General features: G+C 38.6%; 1 protein-coding gene across 2 annotated transcripts in view; it reads left to right on the top strand.

The window, feature by feature from the left end:
* The window catches only part of LOC106139154 (protein prickle), a 348,600-nt gene extending 327,644 nt beyond the window's left edge, over window positions 1-20,956 (top strand). For both annotated transcript variants that reach the window (XM_060949575.1, XM_060949576.1), the window contains 2 exons: window positions 7,228-7,431; window positions 18,859-20,956. In XM_060949575.1, coding sequence (XP_060805558.1) covers window positions 7,228-7,431; window positions 18,859-19,893 — 1,239 coding nt within the window. In that variant the 3' untranslated portion in view covers window positions 19,894-20,956. The remainder of the gene's footprint in view (window positions 1-7,227; window positions 7,432-18,858) is intronic.
* The last annotated feature ends 1,609 nt before the right edge of the window (window positions 20,957-22,565 follow it).

The following is a 22,565-nucleotide window of genomic DNA, read 5'->3' as shown; positions in this document are numbered from 1 at the left end:
GTATGTTTAAGCCTATCCCTTAGTCCTTTTGCCACTTGGGTGTGTTTATTCTGTTTGTCTGTGATGAACTCTATTGTGCCGTGTGGTTCCCGGCACTATAAAGAATAGGATCACTCCCATCACTCCCGTGGCGACTAAGGGTTAGGTGTAAAAACTTGCGATTCTTTTTTTAGGCGATGGGCTAGCAACCTGTCAGGAATAAAATCTCAATTATATCATTAAGCCAAACAGCTGAACGTGGCCTATCAGTCTTATCCAGACTGTTGGCTTTCTTCTATATGAATTCATTCTAATAAATACGGAACAAACAAAAGGATAAAAACTCCACAATTCTATATTTTTTTCTAACAAATATCCAAAATCCTAGTCGATCTGAACAAGATTTCATCTTGACCTGATCGGTAATCGAACACATGACCTTGTGACTTTTCTGCTGACTTATTTTAGTTAAGGACTGAACCCAGGGTAAAATCAACAGCAACAGATACAAGGGTTCGAGTCTACGTCCATGAAATTATGAATGACCAATTGACGTGAAAAAAAATCCTTTTTTTATCCAAAAAGCCACACGTAGCGCCACAATCATAAAACCAATGACTTCAGCGAAGTAACAGATGAGGCAGGAGACTTATCAGACCAGCTGTATATTTCTTAAACATACATACATATAATCATCTATATCCCTTGCGGGGTAGACAGAGCCAAAAGTCTTGAAAAGACTTTTCACGTTCAGTTGTTTGGCTTAATATCATAAATACCATGAAATATAAATAAATACTGGACAAATTACACAATTAGAGTTAGCCTCGAAGTAAGTTCGAGATATATCTGTTTCTTATACACACACACACACATATATATATTTCTTTCTCACAGTCTTTAAAAAAAGGTGTTCCGTGTGGTTCTCTTTCCCGTGGCGACTAAGGGATAGGCTTATAAACTTGGAATTCTTCTTTTAGGCGATGTGCTAGCAACCTGTCACTATTTGAATCTCAATTCGATCATCAAGCCAAACAGCTGAGCGTGGCCTATCAGTCCTTTCCAGACTGTTGGCTCTGTTTACCCCGCAAGGGATATACACGTGTTTGCATGTATGTATATCTCTCTTCGCGTATTTAGGACTATGTCTGTCTAGTACATTAACAGGTCTACGGCACAGGTATACAAAATGTATAGACAGGGCAGTAAAACAGACGTCAGACAAAAACAGCCAGCGCTGCGTGTGAGAAACGGAGCGGCGTGTAATCGCCGCAGGCGCAGCCGCGGACGATGCCACGGAAAAAAACACGAGTGACCGACTGCGCGGTAGTTACACCATACGACACGATTTCTTATACTAATACATACATACATACATAAAATCACGCCTCTTTCCCGGAGGGGTAGGCAGAGACTACCTCTTTCCACTTGCCACGATCTCTGCATACTTCATTCGCTTCATCCACATTCGTAACTCTCTTCATGCAAGCTCGCCGGTTTCGCGTACTTTTGACCTGATCCTTTACTAGGACGTCCTTTTTTTGATCAAGATACGTTCGTTATTATACAAATCTTTGGCTCCAATCATTTTTTGTTGGCAATGTTTTAGCTGTTTTGTTTTTTGATATTTACCAAAAGGATTACGGCATAACTCTTTTACAATTATCTCAGTCCATAATAATATCAACTTACGCAAAATATAGCATAAAAGATTACAGTTATATGGTTTGAACTGTAAAATCTACAAGCTCTTAGCTACGAATTTTGTCTTTTAATTCTTATTTTTTTCTACATTACTTTATTACTTTACGAAAGAAATAATTGTGTAACTTATTAAAATAAATCATTTTTAATACAAACTGACACCTACATGCTGATGGCATTTCAGTCTTTTCAAGACTGTTGGCTCTGTCTCCCCTGCAATGGATATAAACATGATTATATGTATGTACCTAAGTATGACAACTACATAGGTACATACATATGCACATATATAGCGCTTGCGGGGCAGACAGAGCCAACAGTCTTGAAAGACTGAACGGCCACGTTCAGCTATTTGGCTTATGATAGAATTGAGATTCAGATAGTGACAGTTTGCTAGCCCATCGCTTGAAAAATAATCGCAAGTTTGTAAGCCTATCCCTTAGTCGCCTTTTACGACATCCATGGAAGAATGAAAGAGACGGAGTGGTCCTATTCTTTTTTGTATTGGTGCCGGGAACCACACGGCACTATGACCAACTACTAAGCATTGAAATTAATGTTGCTCGTACAAAACTTACTCTTGCCTGCGACGTTTTCCCTAAACTTCACAACTAAAACGAAGTATCCTTATAACGATAGTCGAATGGTGTAAAAGACATTTGACCCCACAGACACTTTCAAGTTAACGCTTTTTAGCTGTAAATTAAAACATAATGTTGCTTCATACGGAAAAAAAAATAGAAATCTTTCAACTCTACAAAAAAAAAAACCTAGAATCTTTGTTTTATGTTTTATAAAGATAACATGGTGAGCATAAGTCAAGTCCTCCTTTTAAGAAGTCGGTGAAACAATAAACGAACGATAATTAAAATTGTTTTTGTTTAGTTTTTTTTTCCTTTTTTGTAAGAAAGGTATCTTTTCCAATCTTTTAAAGGCGTTGACTAATTGATCGGTCGGTGTGGATTTTGTTACCTAATCGGATAAGAACTTGTTTGTAGGTATCCGTGATAGGTAGTTCTAGGTTCTACTTACGTGGCAATTGCTGATTTAGATATATTTATTTGATCTATTATAAATGCATAATTTAATCACGTCTATATCCTTAGCGGGGTAGACAAAGCCAACAATCTTGGAAAGACTGATAGTTCAGCTGTTTGGCTTAATGATAGAATTGAGATTCGAATAGTGACAGGTTGCTAGCAGATCCCCTAAAAGTAGAATCCCAAGTTTATACGCCTATCCTTTAGTCGCCTTTTACGACATCTATGAGAGATGTCGTAAAAGGCGACGAAATGGTCGTATTCTTTTTTTCTCTGGTGCCGAGACACATGGTACAGATTACTTCGATTCTAAACCATCAAAGTAACTTAGCAAAGCAGTTAAACTGTATGGCATTGAAATTTATTCCAACTAAAAACAATGAAATTCTTAATGGAGGAGCTTGTGACCCGCAGGGCAGGTAACCAATTAACATTTTTCAGATATTTGCGGGCGGGGCCGGCGAGAAATAAGAAATTAGATTAAGTTATTTATTATCACGAAAAAAAATATAATTTTGTTGAGTATTTCTTATTGCATAAAAAAGAAAGAAGCCTGCTTCAAGTGTTTATTTATAGTAACATATAATATACACATGTAATCACGCCTAGATATATCCCTGCAGGGTAGACAGAGCCAACAGTCTTCAATTAAAATTCGTAATTCAAAATTTTTATTCATTATTATAGGATACTTCATATCGCTTAATGATTGTCATATCTTTTAGTTTCATAACATTTATTGACGTCAAATAAATTACTTAAAACTAAGTTTACTGCCGCTTCCAAGGCGTCAGTGCAGAAGTAGCTGTAACAAAGTGCACAGCAGCATTTTCTTCTACAACGTCAACTTCACAACTATCCATACTTAGAATAGAAATGTGGACGAAAGAATACATTGTTCAGATTAATTTATTTATATTTACATACATACATAATGGTCTCGTCTATATCCCTTGCGGGGTAGACAGAGCCAACAGTCTTGAAAAGACTGAATGGCCACGTTAATTATATGAGATAAAAATATATTTTTTATCGAAAGACAGAAAACAATAACGCGTGAAAATTTTTGTCAAATACCCTCTTATAGTGCACCCGCCCATTAGACCACGTAGTTCTAGGCAAATTTTAAAGCACGCCTGTTTCCTCTAATATAGTGTGTAGAGGTAGGAGTAGAGTAAAGAATTGCCACTCGATCGGTTTACGGACGACCGGACGTGACTATATGTCTGTGTGTGTACTTATGTATTGTTTTCTCCTAACTTATTTTAATAACAAAATACGTATCAATACAAAGCATTCTGCGAAACTAATAAAGTTAAAAAAATCGTAGACGCTTAATTAATAGATATACCTACGTAAAGACAGCAAGCTATCAGTGTCACCGCAGATCGGAATGCGTGAATCAGTGTGGCGGGATCCAAACAAACCCATACAATGGATTCCGGCGCAGTGACGACGCCGTGCCACGCGAAAGGAAACATGCTCCTTTGGTTCAGAGTTGTTCACATTGATCGCTTTATAAGATAGTACACCTTTAATTACGTCTGTATCCCTTGCGGGGTAGACCGAGCCAGCAGTCTTAAAAAGACTGATAAGCTACGTTGAACTGTTTGGTACAAATTTAATGATATAATTGAGATTCAAACAGTGACAGGTTGCTAGCTTATCGCCTAAAAGAAGAATCCCAAGTTTATATGCCTATCCCGTAGTCGCCTTTTACGACATCCATGAGAAAGAGATGGAGTGGTCCTGCTCTTTTTTTATTGGTGGCAGGAACCACACGACACGTTACAATTTACAAGAAAGTAAATTTCTGATAATAAAGTTAACAGGAAAAATGCTATTATTTTGGCCTGTGACGTTTGAATATTTATGCTAGATAAATCACAGTACATAAGTTAAGATTCTACCGACTGGACCATAAAAATCTCCGACTCAACGTCGTCTTTCGCGCGATTTCCCAAGCATACGTAGCCTGACGAAAGATTTTCCCTTTAGTAGTGGTCGAGTAGCCCGAAACATCGTTCCCGCCACTTATTTAATTTTTTATAAATAACTCTGATTCTCAAAACTTACTTAAATAAATTGAAACATTATACTTTAAAAAAAAATTAAAGAAAATATATACGGGACAGATTACACAGATTGAGTTAGCCTCGAAGTAAATTAGAGACTTGTGTTACGCGATACTAACTCAACGATACTATATTTTATAATAAATACTTATATAGATAAACATCCAAGACCCAGGCCAATCAGAAAAAGTTCTTTTCTCATCATGCCCTGGCCGGGATTCGAACCCGGGACCTCCGGTTTCACAGATAAGCGTACTACCGCTGCGCCACAGAGGCCTTTAAATAACAATGATTCATTTTTACTTGATTTGATCACCTGGATATTATTATTGTATATGATTATTATATTTAGCCACTAAGTCATATAGCTATTTAGACGTATCATTCCTCACACACGACTTGCTAGCTAGCACAATGTGAACTTCCACTATTGGTAAGTGAACAGCGGAACACGCAACTCGTCGTTCAAATTGAAGGCACATAATTCAAATAAACGACATTTGGATTATGGAAATGAAACGCCAGAAATGAAAAGTTTCGGTTCAATATGTTTAGTTACCTCGTAAGTTCGTGAGCCTTATTGTAAAAGTACACCAGCTATTTGTTTGGAGTTAGAAACTAGTAGATTTTCAGATAAAAGGGTAGTTGCGATGGTTTAACTATTTTCGTGGTCATAATCACGACTTGCAGAAGCCTGCAGGTTATCAGAGAAAATTCTAGGTAGGTATGCTGCGTACGTCCGGCCTAGGTACAAGAGAAGAAATCTTACATACATACATAAAGACTGATAGGCCACGTTCAGCTATTTGGCTTTAAGATAGAATTGAGATTCAAATAGTGACGGGTTAGCTAGCTATTAGCGGCTAGCCCATCGCCTAAAAAAGAATCCCAAGTTTATAAGCTTACCCCTTAGTCGTATTTTACGACATCCATGGGAGAGTGATGGAGTGGACCTATTCTTTTTCCTATTGGTGCCGGGAACCACACGAAAATCTTAGTTGGAAATATAATATGCAAGTAAATTGACTTAAAAACTGCATGAGGATGCCAAAAACCAGACATTGAAGGCAGAGAGAAAAATCGATAATCGAACCCCGGGTTTCAAACCATACGATAGACAATGTGAACTAGTAAAGACGGGAGCGAGGTTTCTTTAGTTGACGCGACCACTTTTAAAGACAATTATAATAAATTAGCTTTTAACCAAAGCTTTGCACGTGCAAATTTAGCGTCACCTACAAAAGAATAAAGGTTTTTCGCAAGGGAACTTCTCCTTTACTCCTCCAGACTTTATCAAGACGAAAGTTTCAGTAGACAACGCGTGAAGAGACAACAATCAAACACATAAACTTACTTTCGCATTTACAATATTAGTTGGTACTACTTGAACTTTTATTCGTCTTACTGCCTGTAACTTCAACTCAGAGCGAAAACCTAGTCCTTATTCTAAACAACCAATAGTTCGCACTAATAATAAATCTTTTCAATTGTCATCGGAAATTACTCTCCGCTCCTTAGTGTTCATTCATTCATGCTCATAAACATATGCGGATGCGTAAGAGTCGATCCTAATTCTGACCATATAAGACGTGGTCATTGTCCTCACCTTTTTGGAGACAATGGTGACCTTCTAGACAAGGTCGAAGCTTGATCAATGATCACCTCACGATACGTTAGCTAACCGATTTTAGTCTTTGATATTGTGTCATACAATGTGTTACTGATGACGTTTGTTCAATTTTGGGGCTGCTAAATATAAGTGACCAGTTTGAATGTCTTGAAAAGATTAGACAAAGTTCTTACGGTCGGGTGTTTACGTGACATCAGGAAAAGTATTATTATTCTTGTGACTTTAGATGGCTCATCTAACATCCACAAGAAAAGATAAACGTTCTACATAATGTTGTATGCAATATGCTATATTAATGTAACAAAAATCTGTGTCCTACAAAACAGTTTGAAGTGGTTTTAATATAGTTAATAAAAGTACAGTTCCACAGATATAAGTAAATTGAAATTTGATAGAATTTTGTAAGACTGTTGGCTCTGTCGAACCTGTAAGGGATAAAGACGTGTTTATGTGTAGAATTTCACAAATCATAGAACATCATACCTCTTTCCCGGTGCAGAGAGCAAGGAGAGACAACAGTTTTCTATTTGCCTTTATCCCGGCAATGAAATATGACAAAAAGAAGAAGTATCTTTAGCTCAACCTTTCATGCAAGTTCGTTAATTTTGTGGTCCTCTTAACGTCTCCAATTCAACAATCGTCTGCTTCACCCACCACATTCCCATTTGCACTTTGATACAAAAAAACCACATCTTAAACTGACATTTCTTCTACAGTGTGACCTTCAACTGTCAATTTACCCAATTCCCCAACTCTTGATTCACAGAAGCAACTTCTTAAACCCACTTTTCTTCCACAGTGTGAAGAGACGATGTCGGCAGGCGACATGTGCGTGTCCGCAGCCCGAGCTGGACCCTCGGCGCGCTGGCACCCCGGCTGCTTCGTGTGCTGCAGCTGCCAGGAGCTGCTGGTAGACCTGGTCTACTTCTGGAAGGAAGGCAGGCTGTACTGCGGCAGGCATCACGCGGAGACGCTGAAGCCTAGGTGCTCGGCGTGTGATGAGGTGAGGATTATTATCTTCTTATTTATATAGGTCTTTTACTATGAGAGTATACAACTGCAATTTCTTTTAGGTGATAGGCTAGCAGCCTGTCAAAATTTGAATCTCAGTTCTATCATTAAGCAAAACAGTTGAACATGGTTTTTCAGTCTTTTCAAGACAGTTGTCTCTTCCTCGCAGGAGATATATGTATGTACTTATGTATGTACTACTGTAACATATAGATCACTATCCTACCACCATCCATGTCTCTGCCAACCTTCCGGTTATACGACCCGAATCATAGGAGGAGTGCGTTGCTCTCGCGTTTGCTTGACTTTCTACATCTCTTTAGTGTCCCTTTAGATCTGTTTTGCTCAACCCATCGATAACAAAACGCAGCTTCTTAAGATGCAGCTTTAAATGACCAGCGGTTTCAAAATGTAAGATATTCCGATTTCCATGAATTTTTTCGAATTAGTTTCATCGTTTTAGTTCCTTTACCTTGTCATAGATTTAGAGCTTCGGAGTGTGCATTGATCTCCTTCATTGGTTCTTTCTCCTATTCATTTATATGTCTAATGTCCTATTGCATGTCAACATAAGCGGTTTGATCCCAGATACCTTTAATACCAAATATGAAGCACTTAATGCAATTAGGTCAAAAATATAACGGTTTTGTAAAGCCTGCAGCCCCAAAGGTGGGCGACCTAAATCGCCTTATCGCTTCCGTAGGGCTCCGGCGACTTTCAGGGCTCTTGATTTATGGTCCGGGGTCGTTACACTCGGCATGGGGTTGGTATGGAAATTGATGGTCATTGTATTGAAGTTTGGTCAACCATATCGAGTTTTATAAGCGTTATGTTACTAAGAAATTAAGAATGTCTTGCGTTTGCCAGCCAACTTAAGCAGTCTGTTTATATTCTGTTCGTGGTGAAATTTTTGGGAAAATACATTATATATAGATAACGAATTAAGCAGTAATCTATGTATAATATACATAGATAATATACATTATACATAGATTACTACTTAATTCGTTTTGTGCCTTTTCTAAAGCTACCTAACTTAAGCGGAGAATCTCTGCGGCAGTATTTGTATAATGTTTTGACTCAACATCGTCTCTCACGCATAACACACAGCTTGGAGCAAAATCTTCCCTTCGGTGGTCGAGTCTGAAACATCAATAATGATAACTAAAAGCATTTTTTTAAATAAGATCCATATTTCTGGCCTGAGAATGATATTTTTAAAGTAGCAACAACAGCACTAAATAATTCAAATTCAAACTTTTATTTGCATAAAACTATGCGTCTCAAGAAATTTCACTCCACCTCCTTTACCATTTATCCTTCCGTTAGTCCAATTAAGGTATTGGACTAACGGAAGGATTAATAGTAAAGGAAGTTACCTTCAAATGCAGTGCTAGCAAATGACCATTCATTCTTATAATTCAAGAATTGTACGTTGAAAAAGAATAATTTGGCCAACAAAGTAACCCTTTTAGTATTCAGCCTTCGTCCAGACAGGCATAAAGGAATTCGGCAAACCACCCCCCTGGTCATAAATCAGCAGGTAATTGCAGGAACCCCACGTGATGCTATCAGGGTTCCGCCACGAAGCAGGATATTGGCAAATGACCGTTATTGCACTTATTGAGATATCGAGGCAGCAATCGATTGATAGTGGGGAACAATGCAATGTTAATGATATTACATGGGTAATTTTTGAAGTTTTCTTTCGTGAATTCGATACATTTTTTTGTCTACTGATGATTTCAATTAACCCGTCGACCATTAGCTCTTGTTTTCTATGGTACCTACTTACATAGTTCAAACAAATATCAGGTATCTTATTCCTTACGAGAGGACATAACTAACAGTTTCTAAAAGAGTAGTAACTAAAATGGCATGGATTTGTGTATGAGCGATCGTCTTTATCTAAGCCTATCGCTTAGATTCCCGATGTCAGACAAAAAATCATAGAAACGCTGGTTAGGTTTTTGAGTAAAATTATTGTTATACCGGCATTTCACTGAAAATAGATTATAGGTGTTATGACCGCTGAAACGGAAGTTATTCATCTTCAATCAAATGTTTTCAAGAAAAGTAATGATTATTCAGTAATTCGTATTCGTAATAGCGCACACCTCATCGGATGTGGATCAGATTAGTAATGGAAAGCTAATACGAGTAACACCGATTTATTAATAAATTGATTCATTCAAGGAGCAGTGTTAGTCAGAGATTTTATAATTGTTGACATCCTTTGAAGATTTCTTTAAAAAACGGCGACGGATTTTATGAATAAAATCTTTATATGACACACCCCTAAACTGGATTTCACTCCAGTCGGAATTTTCAGAACAAAATAGGTTGTTTCTGAACGTTTTGTCTGCGTGAAAGTCTGTATCTGTGGCAAATATCATCAGAACTCGTCCCATAGTTTTGGAGTTTCTTCGTTATAAATAAAATACGATATATTGAAAAAACAACAATACAAATCTTTATCTTTATAATGTTAGTACGGATTTGAAGTTTAAGACTACCTACGTGTTAAATTAAACCGTGTAGGTTTTTTGGGTGCTTTTTGCAGGGCACTATTAGAAAAGTTATATAAGCATAGACGCTATTTTATCATCATGTAATATTTTACATTTTATACATACATATAATCACGTCTGTATCCCTGTCTCTGGGGTAGACAGAGCCAACAGTCTTGAAATGACTGATAGGCCACGTTCATCTGTGTGGCTTAATGACAAAATTGAGATTCAAATAGTGACAGGTTGCTGAAAGCCTAAAAGAAGAATCCCAAGTTTATAAGCCTTTCTCTTAGTCGCCATTTTCATTTTATTTCTAAACTTAATATGATAATACCTGAGTAGTGATTAACTTCCCGCCATTGTTATGATATCGACATAATCTCTAATGTAACCAATGATGTTGGTGACGTGTGTTCATGCTGTATAGCTTTATCTGATCCCTCATTAGTTTTACATTTTCTTGGGAGAAAATATTGTTTCCACTCGTAATTATTATGGAGAATACCGATTTTCATTATAACATCAATCTAAGTCTCGTGTAGTTCCAGCACTAAAGATAAGAAGCACTCCGTTTTCTTCTCCGTGGATGTCGCAAGTGACGACTAAGGGATTAGCACTTTCAAATGTGCGATAAGTATTATTTCAAACTGGGTTAAGTTCCAATGTTAACATGGGCACACAAACTAAGCCATTTTGGTTAATTATATCTATCGAAAATTTTGCTATAAATTTGTATTTTGTACAATAAAATTATAAATCTTTATAATATTACTACGAATTTGAAGTTAAAGACTACATGGTAAATTAAACCGAGTAGGTTTTTTGGGTACTTTTTGTAGTGCACTATTAGAAAAATTAAAACTGAGAAAAAAGAATGAAGATGAACTATAATTAAACTTAAATACCTAATTATATTCAATTTGTTAGGTTTGGAACAATGTACGTATAGATTTTGCTAAAGAAAACAGCTCAACTTAATTCTATTTCTATAACTCAATATTGATCTATTTGTTTGTCTTACATGGAGAGACTTGTCCGTTGTATAACACCCGTCTTTTTTGTTGCAAGTTAAAAATTATACACACACATTAACTAGAAAATTGTTATACGAACATATCGAAGCTTGAGTCATTATTTTAAGTAGATAATTGGAATCGATATTAATTTTAATGAACGAAAAATTACATTACATTATAGCAATACCTAATCTATGTATATCGATTATTTTCCGAAGTACAACATCGTTCACACATAATTATAATGACATTTAGTGTCGAGCCAGACACTTGTCAGTTTTGTAACTAGTTTAATATATTTATGAAGTGTAAATTTACATCTGTCCTTAACACCGCTTCTACAAAATGTAAAAAACTTTTCATTGCACATCAAATGCTTTCCATAATCTTATGACGTTAGTCCTCACCTTTCTGAAGAGCCCAGGATATACCTGTGTGGCGTCATCTCTACGCCAAAAGTCACAAAAACAAAATCACGCGACGCTATCAGTCAACAACAGCGAAAAGTCTAAATCGCGCAAGCAAAGATTTCACGGATTGGAGCATATATACAACCTCCGACACAACATCGTCTGCCGCGCGGTTCCCCAGGCATCACACCTAGCCTGGCGGAAGATCTTCCGTGGCGGTCGAGCCTCATCATCATCATCGCTCTTGCTACACCTATAACCACGATCCTGGAGGGATTAAGTCAGGTCTTTATACGAAGCGACTTCCTTCTGATCTCCACTTGCTGGGCCCTTGTTGGGGTACCTAATCCAGTTGCTTGAATGTGCAGATTCTCTTGCGATATTCTCACTAACCGTAGGAACACCGTATAAAAAATCTAATTAATGTAGAGGTTATTATAATTGTTAGATTATTCTTAATACGATAATTTTAGTTTTCAAATAAAAATTGCCAGTAATTATTACTTACACCATTTTTTTTTACTAACCCTTACGATAATATTTACCCAAATTCTTGAATGCTGTATTTAATAATAAAAAAAACAATTCAATAACTCCTGCGCCCGTGTTAAAAGAAATAAAATAAATACGTTATCAACCCGAAAAATGGACTTACTTATTGTTCTTAATAAGCAACGTGTGACCTCGTGAAAGCATTATTTAACAGTACAGCTAACTACAAATAACATAGTACAATAAATTTTAAAAAAATGTAATATAATTTTATTTTGTTTAAGCCAAAAATTGTCGAATCGGCACAGTGGTAGTGTTCCTACATCTGAACCACTAGTCCCGGGTTCGATATCCGGTTAGATCCTGATGAAAAACGAACCTCACCGCTGGCGTGACTCCTCTTTATTAAAATCGGTTAAGTTACACTCCTCCGACAATTGCATGATGTAGGTAACTGTGTTATCAAAATTTTTCATTACTCGAGTTGTTAATCTTCACGTGTAGTCGACTGTACCATACGTGCGTTCCGATAGTTTTCCTAATTCCGTGACCGAGGTGTGAGTTAGTTAATATTATAATGATGAGGGCCTATTTAGATACCACACATGAGACCCCACGTTCTGCGACTTGGCGACCGTGGAGCGGTGAACTATTTGAAGGACCAATGAGCAATAATCCATCCATACAAACTTAATACAATAATGTTTTCTACATACATACATATGGTCGCGTCTATATTCCTTGCGGGGCAGACAGAGCCAACAGTCTTGAAAAGACTGAATGGCGTTCAGCTTAATGATAGGATTGAGATTCAAATAGTGACAGGTTGCTAACCAAAAAAAAAAGAATCCCAAGTTTATAAGCCTATCCCTTAGTCGCCTTTTACGACATCCATGGGAATGAGATGGAGTGGTCCTATTCTTTTTTTGTATTGGTGCCGGGAACCACACGGCACAATAATGTTTTCTTTTTTAATCATTATGCGTTATGGTTCCCACAACTTAAGAATAGAACCACCCTATCTTTTTCCCACTTTCGTAAAAGGCGACTAAGCAATAGACACATTTGTCTAATACAGCTTTTAACATGATCCAGTATGGGTTAAGGTTTCCCTGTAAAGGAGACGGGAGTCGCTTCGAGAAAAAACCTGACTCACCCAATCCAGGATCCATGGTCAAAGGCATACCCCGGGCTCCTCTCCAGAGTGGCGAGGATGCAACCGGGACTAAAAGCTAAGTGGAAGAAGTAAGCTACATAGATTTGTTATCTGAAGCTCGTATTCAAAAATTCAAAATTTATATCATTATTATAGGATACTTCATATCGCTAAATAATTGCCAAAACGTTTGGTTTCACAACATTGGTTGACGTCAAATAAATTACTTAAAACTAAGTTTACTGCCGCTTCCAAGGCGTCAGTGCAGAAGAAGCGGTAACAAACTGCACTGCAGCATTTTCTTCAATAACGTCAACTCCACAAATATCCAAACTTAGATTAGAAGAATGTGGTATCGGATATTTATTCAAATCCAAATGAAAAACGACAAATGGCTAGCAGGTATTATGGCCTCATTTAATTGCAATGAAGATGCAGTAGACCGCAGTCCGCATTTCCGACGAAGGCAGGCCTTCGCTGCAATGCTGCAAACCTTGACATTTGACAGGGTCTTGAGATCCACACGGTACACTTTTTGGCGGGATTCCAAACGTCAAGTTGAAATATTAGAACATGATTGAGTTATATACATACATACATACATATGATCACGTCTTTATCCCTTACGGGGTAGACAGAGCCACCAGTCTTGAAAAGACTGATAGGCCACGCTCAGCTGTTTGGCTTAGTGATAGAATTGAGATTCAAATAGTGACAGGCTGCTAACCCGTCCCCTGAAAGAAGAATCCCAAGTTTACCACCCTATCCCTTAGTCGCCATTTACGAAATCCATGGTAAACAGTTTTGAGTGGTCCTTTTCTTTCTATTGGTGCCGGGAACCGCTCGGCGCAAGATAAGATTACATACCTAAGTTAATTAAAGATTAGCCCCGGGAGTTTCTGACCTGTGTGACATAGGAACTAGGAACTAGGAACAATGGCTGTCTAGTCAGACATACAATGAGTCGGTTGCGCAATCAGATGATGAGAAGATAGTCCAACTCTCAGGCTTAATTGAAATCAGAGGCAGGTGGGATGTAATGGACTCCGAAATTATAGCGAATAAGCTGGTACCCGCGATATTGATCGGGTGGCTGATTCGCAATCTATAGGTACTAATATTATAAAGCTGAAGAGTTTGTTTGTTTGTTTGAACGCGCTAATCTCAGGAACTACTGGTACAAATTGACGAATGATTTTTGTGTTAAATAGAACATTTATCGAGGAAGGATTTAGGCTATAAAACATCACGCTGCTACTTTTAGGAGCGAAGAAATTATGGAAAATGTGAAAAAAACGGGGATAATTATTCATCCTTGAGGACTTCAATGATGCCCAAAATAACTATTCCACGCGGATGAAGTCGCGGACACAACTAGTAACATATATGATGGGAGTCTTCTTGTAGGCGATAGAAAAGCAATCTGTAACTTTTTGAATCTCAATAACATCATAAAGCAGTTTCAAATAGGGACAGATTGCTAGCCGCGCCTAAAAGTAGAATCCTAAGTTCCTATATTGGTATTTTTTTTTAATTACTAAAGAGTTTAGTTGGCAAAATTTTACCAAGATTAGGATTTCTAGATGTTAGTTTAGGAAGATTCGCGGCGATGGGTACCTGCTATATTGGTATTTCCCTTAGTCGCCTTTTACGACATCAACGAGAATGAATGAAGGAATGGTCCTATGTCCTAATGCCGGGGACAACACGTTTAGGGTTTACGTATACATACATACTCGTATACACGTGACACTCATGATATAAAGTTCCCTCGCATGTCTAATTGACCCGTCTGGGTGTCGTCTAAACGAATTATTCATGGCCTATGACGTCACTATGCTGTGAACTGTCATCACGAAAGGACATTCCGAAATTCCATGGTATTCATAGACTAGAGGTTCCCGCGACTTCGTCCGCGTGGAATAGTTATTATGAGCATCATTGAATCATCAAGGATGAATAATTTTCCCCGTTTTTTTTTCACATATTCCATTATTTCTTTGCTCCTTATCGTTACAGCGTGATGTGATATAGCCTAATTCAATTCGAACCAGTAATTTCTGAGATTAGCGCTTCGAACAAACAAACAAAAAACAAACTCTTTAGCTTTATAATATTAGTATAGATAAGTTATTGCGTGGGGTTTCGCTTCCGTGAGAATTACTGGAGAAAATCAATGTGCAATGACTAATTGTCTCTGTACCAACTTATTTATATCCTACTTCTTACGTACATCCTTATCTCTTACTGGGAGGAGAGCCAACAGTCTTTTGGAAAGGCTGTGACCACGTGCAGTTGTATGGTATAATTACGGAACTGCGACTCAACTAGTGATAGGTTGCTAGCTAGCCTAAAAGAAGAAACTCAAGATTATTTGACATTCCTTTAAAAAAAAAGTATGATAGTCGTGACACGTGTTGGTAGTTTATCAAACAAATGAAATATGCAGTTGATGCGTTTACAATAGTTGCATAACCATGCCTATCATGGGGAATGCCTGTCGACATGACTCACACATTAATGTTTGGAAAACTCTAAGTAGAGACATTATTATTGAAAGAATATTGCATAAATTGCATAAGATTACCTCCGCGGAACTTCCATGATGGTATGGTAAGTAATACTGTGTTTGCGCCAATTAGTTATCTGTGCGCAATTTCCATTGTAAAAAAAAAGGAGAAAAATCTTCCCGCCTTTTTTTTAACGTTTTGTCCGAATACACATCTTTTTATCGAGTCCAGGGTTTATTTCGCAAAAAATTATAAATCAGGACTAGTTGTCCTCATCATAGTGTGACATTTAAAAGTCCAGAGAGAATTAAAAGATTCATAGAATAAATACAACCTTTATTAGGACTAGTTATCAATATTTAAAAGGGCGTGGGTTTAGCTATAGCCACGAGACGAGATCCAGCATGTAGCCGTCAGAGGATAACGAGCTACTTGACTTGGTGAGCGCTGTGGTAGTCCAAAGGCGAAGATCCAGGGCGCTTTCATATAGGGCTCCCGGGCTGTGAAGAGGGGCGCAGGGGAGGCCGCAGCAGCGTCGACATCAATCAGTTAATTTTCGCCCCCCCCCCCCTTCCTTCCCCCTTCCCCCAGACATTGTAATAGTCAATCAAGAATTACAAAACTTTAGAATCTCCTTTTGAAACATGACATTGAGTAAGTCACTTTTTACACGAAGCGATTTCCGTCTGACCTCCGCAACATTTAACCAGTATTGAGTCTTAATAAATGCTGCACTAGATGAATTTTCCTATTCTCTTACGCTTACGACAGCCATCGGAATGAGATTGAGAGGACCTATACCTATATCAAAATGCCAAGAACCACACGGCTATGTTACTCTGTACGGGATGAAAACGTGATCATACCGCAACTCCGAACTATAAAGGCTCTTTTCCCAGTACCTACGCGAAATACACACATAATTTTAAAGATACAAATCTGCAATTCTGAATTGCAATCATGAATTAGTTTTTTAAATGCTTAACAAATGATTAATCTAAGTCAGATTAACATTACATATTACCATGTCTTAAAATATAATGTCTTAAAGAAGAAATAGTTTTCGGGAGAATACGAAATGTCGGCTGGGCCGTGATAAATGAAATAAAAAAGATTAGACTGGTGCACGCGAAGGCTGAACCCGGGTACCTTGACCCACTGGCCGGCACCCACGAAACCTGTGCCGCAAGGGGTGGTTAAATGCTATTTTTCACGATTGTATTGTCAGCTAGTAAGCTGTACTACTACCCTTAGTCGCCTTTTACGACATCCACGGGAGTACCCGGAGTAAAAGGCGACTAAGGGTCAAGAGCACATACGTCTAGGTGCCACAAAAGCATACCCAAAGAGGCTTGACGTCAGGCAGGTGGCCGGTCATAACACTGAAGCCAAAACTTTCCAGTATGAATAGTGATAACACAGACAGCGATAGGACTAGGGCGTACCCCAGAGGCGATGCGCAGACGCAGCTCCCGGCGTCTGTGGGAAATGAAAAGCTAACATACTGTGCCGACCCCACGTAGAAAGTGGTAAAAAGTAACGAAGAAGAAGTATTGTCAGCTTATAATGGCTAGCAACCTTACATTATTTGAATCTCAATTCCATCACAAAGCCATACTGCTGAACGCGGCCTTCGTTCTTTTCGAGACTGTCGACTCTGTTTACCCCGCGAGGGATGTAGACGTGATTTTTTATGGTGTATGTATGAACGTGTTGTTAGCTGTTAGCTTTACAGCTCGGTATTAACTAAAGGCATTATAAATTCCTGACGCACTATTTGTTAAGAAATTCTGTCCCTCAATCGTTATCTATTTAATGAAATATAATGATAAGAGGACACAAGTATTGCCGACTGGAATCCAAACCCACCTTAGACCATGGTTACAAATGAAGTTTCCTGAAATGTGCAGATTCCTTACAATGTGTTGGGGCTCGTCATAAAATCGGTCGGTACATACATACATACATACATAAAATCACGCCTCTTTCCCGGAGGGGTAGGCAGAGACTAACTCTTTCCACTTGCCACGATCTCTGCATACTTCCTTCGCTTCATCCACATTCATAACTCCCTTCATGCAAGCTCGGCGGTTTCAGGTACTTTTGATCTGACCCTTTACCAGGACGTCCTGATCAGTCGGTATTAAAATGAAATCAATTTTATTGCTTCCAGTATATAATTATAAAACTTGGTGTTTTTAGAATAAAAATTTAAACTATTTAAACTAAGAATACGAAGCTCTGAAATGAGTCTAGAACTTCAGTAGGATTTAAACCCTTATAACCATTACACAGGTATGCTTCCATGTTGTATAACTTAACAAGTCACCCATACAGACAGTATGTTACCTCTTTGGATATACTTCAACCAATAGAATGTCTGTGACGAAAACAAAAGTTTCTTTTGCGATTGTTATCGCTGATTTACCACTTGTTCGATGGCTCCGATAAGATTGTAGCCTGCTGCCTGAATTACTGTAACAAGATCATCAGCAGTTAGCTCAATCTTTGACACAGGCGGAAGACAAATGCGTTTGCGCACTATTATCTACAAGATTTATTTGCGTACTAGTAAATTAACTTTTAAGCAGGTTGGTTTTTATTTTGTTCTTTTCCTAGAATCTTTATAATTTAATCCTATATTATTTCGATTTCTCAGATGTCTTGTTTTTTCTTCTCTTTGGAAACAGAATGACTAGCATAATTTTGTGTAATAGTTCGACAGTAGTCAAAAAAAGGCAACGTCCATCCGAATCAGAATAATGCAGAATTAAATAGGCCTTTTATTATACGGAATTCTCTGGCAACGACACTAACGGAGCGTCCTTTCAGATAACACCCAAAAACTCAGCAGAGACCCGCAATCGCGCACTCAACTTGCATTTCTTGACACAAAATACCGTTTTGAAATATTAATAATGGCCGGTCCACTAATGAACCTGGCACCGCCGTGGGAACGCTTCCCAGCCCATTGTCTGCGCTTTCTTGGGGTCGACAGCACCTCGGGCTTCCACACACTCGAATAATTCTTCATTAGGCTTGTTTATCCAGATAATTAATTAGACAAATGATTGTGTATCGACCGTGAAGATGGCGGTATGGGGGAATTTTTATGCGCTGTTCTGTGACGGCGTCGTGGTTATTAGATTTGTACGCATTGGTTTCTCCGTGTGCTGTAGATTTTTTAGCATGATACGATTTTAGTAGCAGATTTTATTGCGATTCCATAAAATTTTCTTGTCATAATAGGAGTCCCTCTTTGCTGTAATGCCCCTAAAAGTCTATGTTGCAAAAGTTTTAACCTTTCTTTTTTTGTCAACAGATAATCCTCGCAGACGAGTGTACCGAAGCCGAAGGACGAGCGTGGCACATGAAGCACTTCGCATGCGCCGAGTGCGCGAAGCAACTTGGGGGACAACGCTATATCATGAGGGAAGCGCGGCCGTACTGCCTGCCCTGCTTCGACAACTGCTTCGCCGAGTACTGCGACGCTTGCGGCGAACCCGTGGGCGTCGACCAGGGTCAGATGTCCCACGAAGGCCAGCACTGGCACGCCACGGAGCGCTGCTTCGCTTGCCACACCTGCAGAGCCAGTCTACTCGGTAGGCCGTTCCTACCTCGTAAAGGAGCCATTTTCTGCTCAATCGCTTGCTCAAAAGGCGAGCCACCGACGCCGTCTGACTCCTCCGGACCAGGACCCAGGCCTCCAAGAGTGCCGAGACCCAGGAGAGTCCCATCACCGAAATCCCCACCTAGATCGCCTCAGAGAGAGCCATCGCCACATATTGACGCTGATTCGGAGCCCAGCGCGTCGTTATGTCCAGAATCACCACCGCCACACCCACCGCCTCCGCCTCACGCCTGTCTGAGTCTTGATAGAGCGTTAGCAGACTTGAGATTAGAACAGTCCATGACGGAACACCAAATACAGCCGACGCCAACATCGGAGGAACCAAGAGAAGAATCTCATGACGACTGGAAGCCGCCCCATCCCGTCGAAGCCCAAGCAGTTGTCACCCCTGGGCATTCGTCTTCGATGCCAGAATTGACGTTGGTCGATGGTAAATCTCCTCGGAAGCCAAGAGGAGGCAGGACTGTGCGGTTTTGTGGCGATGACAACGAAGCTTTCGAGCCGGGCGAGCCGGTCCGGAGGGAGAAAGTGAGAGACGACGACGCGAGCAGTTACTGCAGCACATGTTCGTCTTCTTCTTCATCGGCAGAATCGTATACATTACCGACGAGAAGAGCATACGGCGGGGTGCGGATATCTTACGTGCCGAATGACGCAGTGGCGTGTGCCAAGCGAGAGAGACAGCGGAAAAATGCACAAAACGACAAAAATTGCATAATTTCGTGATCTTGGGTTCTCATAGTGCCTCACGATCCCTCCTAGTGACACCGACCTCCGATTAAGACTGACTTTAAGCGAATAACCGCCATAGTACTGTAAGAAATAGAATACGAATCGTCTTCCTTGAATCTGGGTTTCAATCATCTTCAGAGACCGTACATTTCGTGGTGTAACTTGGGTTTTGAAGCAGCCACACTCAAAGTATCATTAACCACGTGTATAACTTTTTAATCCAATTTAAATCGCAGTAGTTAGAGGGTGTTGCTCGCCAGCCTAAAACCAGGTGTGCTTCAGCATGTGACTTCGTCCGCCTTTTGTGTTTTGTGTCACTAATCATGTTTTGACGCGCAAGCGACGCTATCTCCATAAAAGGCCACCAATGAATAGATATTTTAGACAAATTTGTATCCCAACGCGTAATTTGGGCTTAATCGCTTCTAAATGCGACATTTCTTTCATTCGATTACACCTTTACAATGCTTTCAAGCCTTTATGATTCAGTTGTAACAAAACCTTTGAAATTGAGCCTTATTCAATTGCAATAAAATTAATAATCCCCTCGAAATAACTATGTCGCCCTATGAAGGGATGAAAAAAGGGTTGACTCATGCGTTTGCCGGATAATTTATTGAGGCCTAAAGTTAGTAACTGATCTGATTGTTATGTAATATCAGCTTTAACTTATATTGAAGTAATATATGTTTTAAATTATTCAACATATCGAATAATGTGTAACCATATCTCATTCATTAAATGATTAGTTTAAGACATATCCCACTTTGCCACTTAGTATAGAATTGTTTTAAGTATTAATTAAGATAACTATAGCAATAACTGAGATTCATTGTAAATTTTATAACGAGTACAAATGCGATTTATAATATTTTGTATTTAATTGTTTATTGGTAACGTGTGTTCAACAGTTGTGTATATAACAATAAGTATAATGTAAAATTAGATTTTAGGCTGCCTTACTTATTTATATTTTGTATAATTGTAAAGGTATACAAATGTAAAGAAACGTATTACAATTGCCGATATCACAGCCTTATAATATAAATAAAGTAAAATAAATAATATAGCTGAGTAATCCTCTTGAAGATGTGTCCTGGTTTCATCTTGGACTAAGAAGTAACATCTTACCTCCAGGGAACCTTACCTGGATTGGATTATTGCCTCCCCATTTACCTAAATATTTCATAGACATATTACCCTCGCCGTAATATGAGGATTGATTACTCTAAAGTCCATTAAACTCATAATTACTCGTCACAGCGTGGCTCATCATTTGGCCAACCTTATTTTTTGTCTCAATACTTGGGTTATGGTGCTTTCTCCTATTTGCGTCAGGTTTATTTAGGAATAGGCCTCTTCCTACTACATTTTGAAACATCAATTTCTTTCATATATAATTTCAAACATCAGCCAATAGCAGTCTCTTTTTCCATCTTACAGTCTTTGAGCAAATTGTACTACATTTATTAAATAAGACAAAGTTACACTGTTCACAAATCAAACGATAAAACATTATATTAGTTCTAGTTAGTACGCATTTCTAATTGCAACATAAAATACTTTAATGTCATTTGAAAATACTCAAGCGGCGATCGTAAAGGAAAATATTTGGGGAACCCATAACAGCCTAAACCCTCCCTTCCAAAACGATTTTATAGCGACCATTAAAGGGGGTTACATTTACAGTACGAGTCCTTAGCCGCATACTATTTCTTAGCCTCTTGTAATGTCCCACCGCTGGGGTAAGCGCTCCCTGAATTTCTATCAGAAACAGAATTTTTCTAGATAAATCTACGCACCTGTGAACTTTTCTTGGTTATAATAACATATATGGTTCCTTCTTTTTTATTCTCTTTTGATTCATAATGAATTCCCACTAGCATTCGCAGATGATTGTAGCATCATCTGAAAACAAGCATCATCAAGCATCAGGATCGTGGCAAGTGGAAAGAGGTAGTCTCTGCCTACCCCTCCGGGAAAGAGGCGTGAGTTTATGTATGTATGTATGTATCAAGCATCAGACTATTAGACATCATTTTGGCATTGTTGCCTGCCTGACATGCATCCTACATACATACATAGTGCCACGTCTGTACCTCTTGTGGGGTAGACGGAGCCAACAGTCTTGAAAACACCGAAAGGCCACGTTCAGCTGTATGACTTTATAATGTAAACGCATTCTTCTTGCTAATTTCCTCTGTTATCTTCTTAGCCACTCATAATTATTTTATTTTTCATTTATCGACTCTTATGCCAAATTTACTGTAGGTAAAAGAGGCTTTTGAACCTAATGCCTGCAAAATTAAGACGCGTAACAATGGATTCATACCTTAACTCCACAAAGTAGTTCGGAGCGAATGTAACAATGTGTGTATGTTTTGTAAGTTATTTGTAATAACGACAGATGAATAAAATGTTTTGAAATAATCCGATTGTTTTTCTCGACCCCTGACTTCTTAAGTTTTTAAGTACTAGTTTCGTAAGTCACTCAATTTTGCGTAACTCCTGCACATAAAAGTATTTATTTCATCTACATTATCTGCCCGACAGTAAATAAGTTTGTTCCCGTCCATTTTCACAATTAATTCAGGCATATTATATTTCTTTAACAAACATTAAGCCAGCAAGTCGAAAAATGTACCTAATGTTGATGTTTTGTTGAG

The sequence above is a fragment of the Amyelois transitella genome, chromosome 19, assembly GCF_032362555.1.
Source record: "Amyelois transitella isolate CPQ chromosome 19, ilAmyTran1.1, whole genome shotgun sequence".
Classification (NCBI taxonomy): domain Eukaryota; kingdom Metazoa; phylum Arthropoda; class Insecta; order Lepidoptera; family Pyralidae; genus Amyelois; species Amyelois transitella.
Note: the sequence above shows the minus strand (reverse complement) of the source record. Positions and strands in the feature narration are given on the sequence as shown.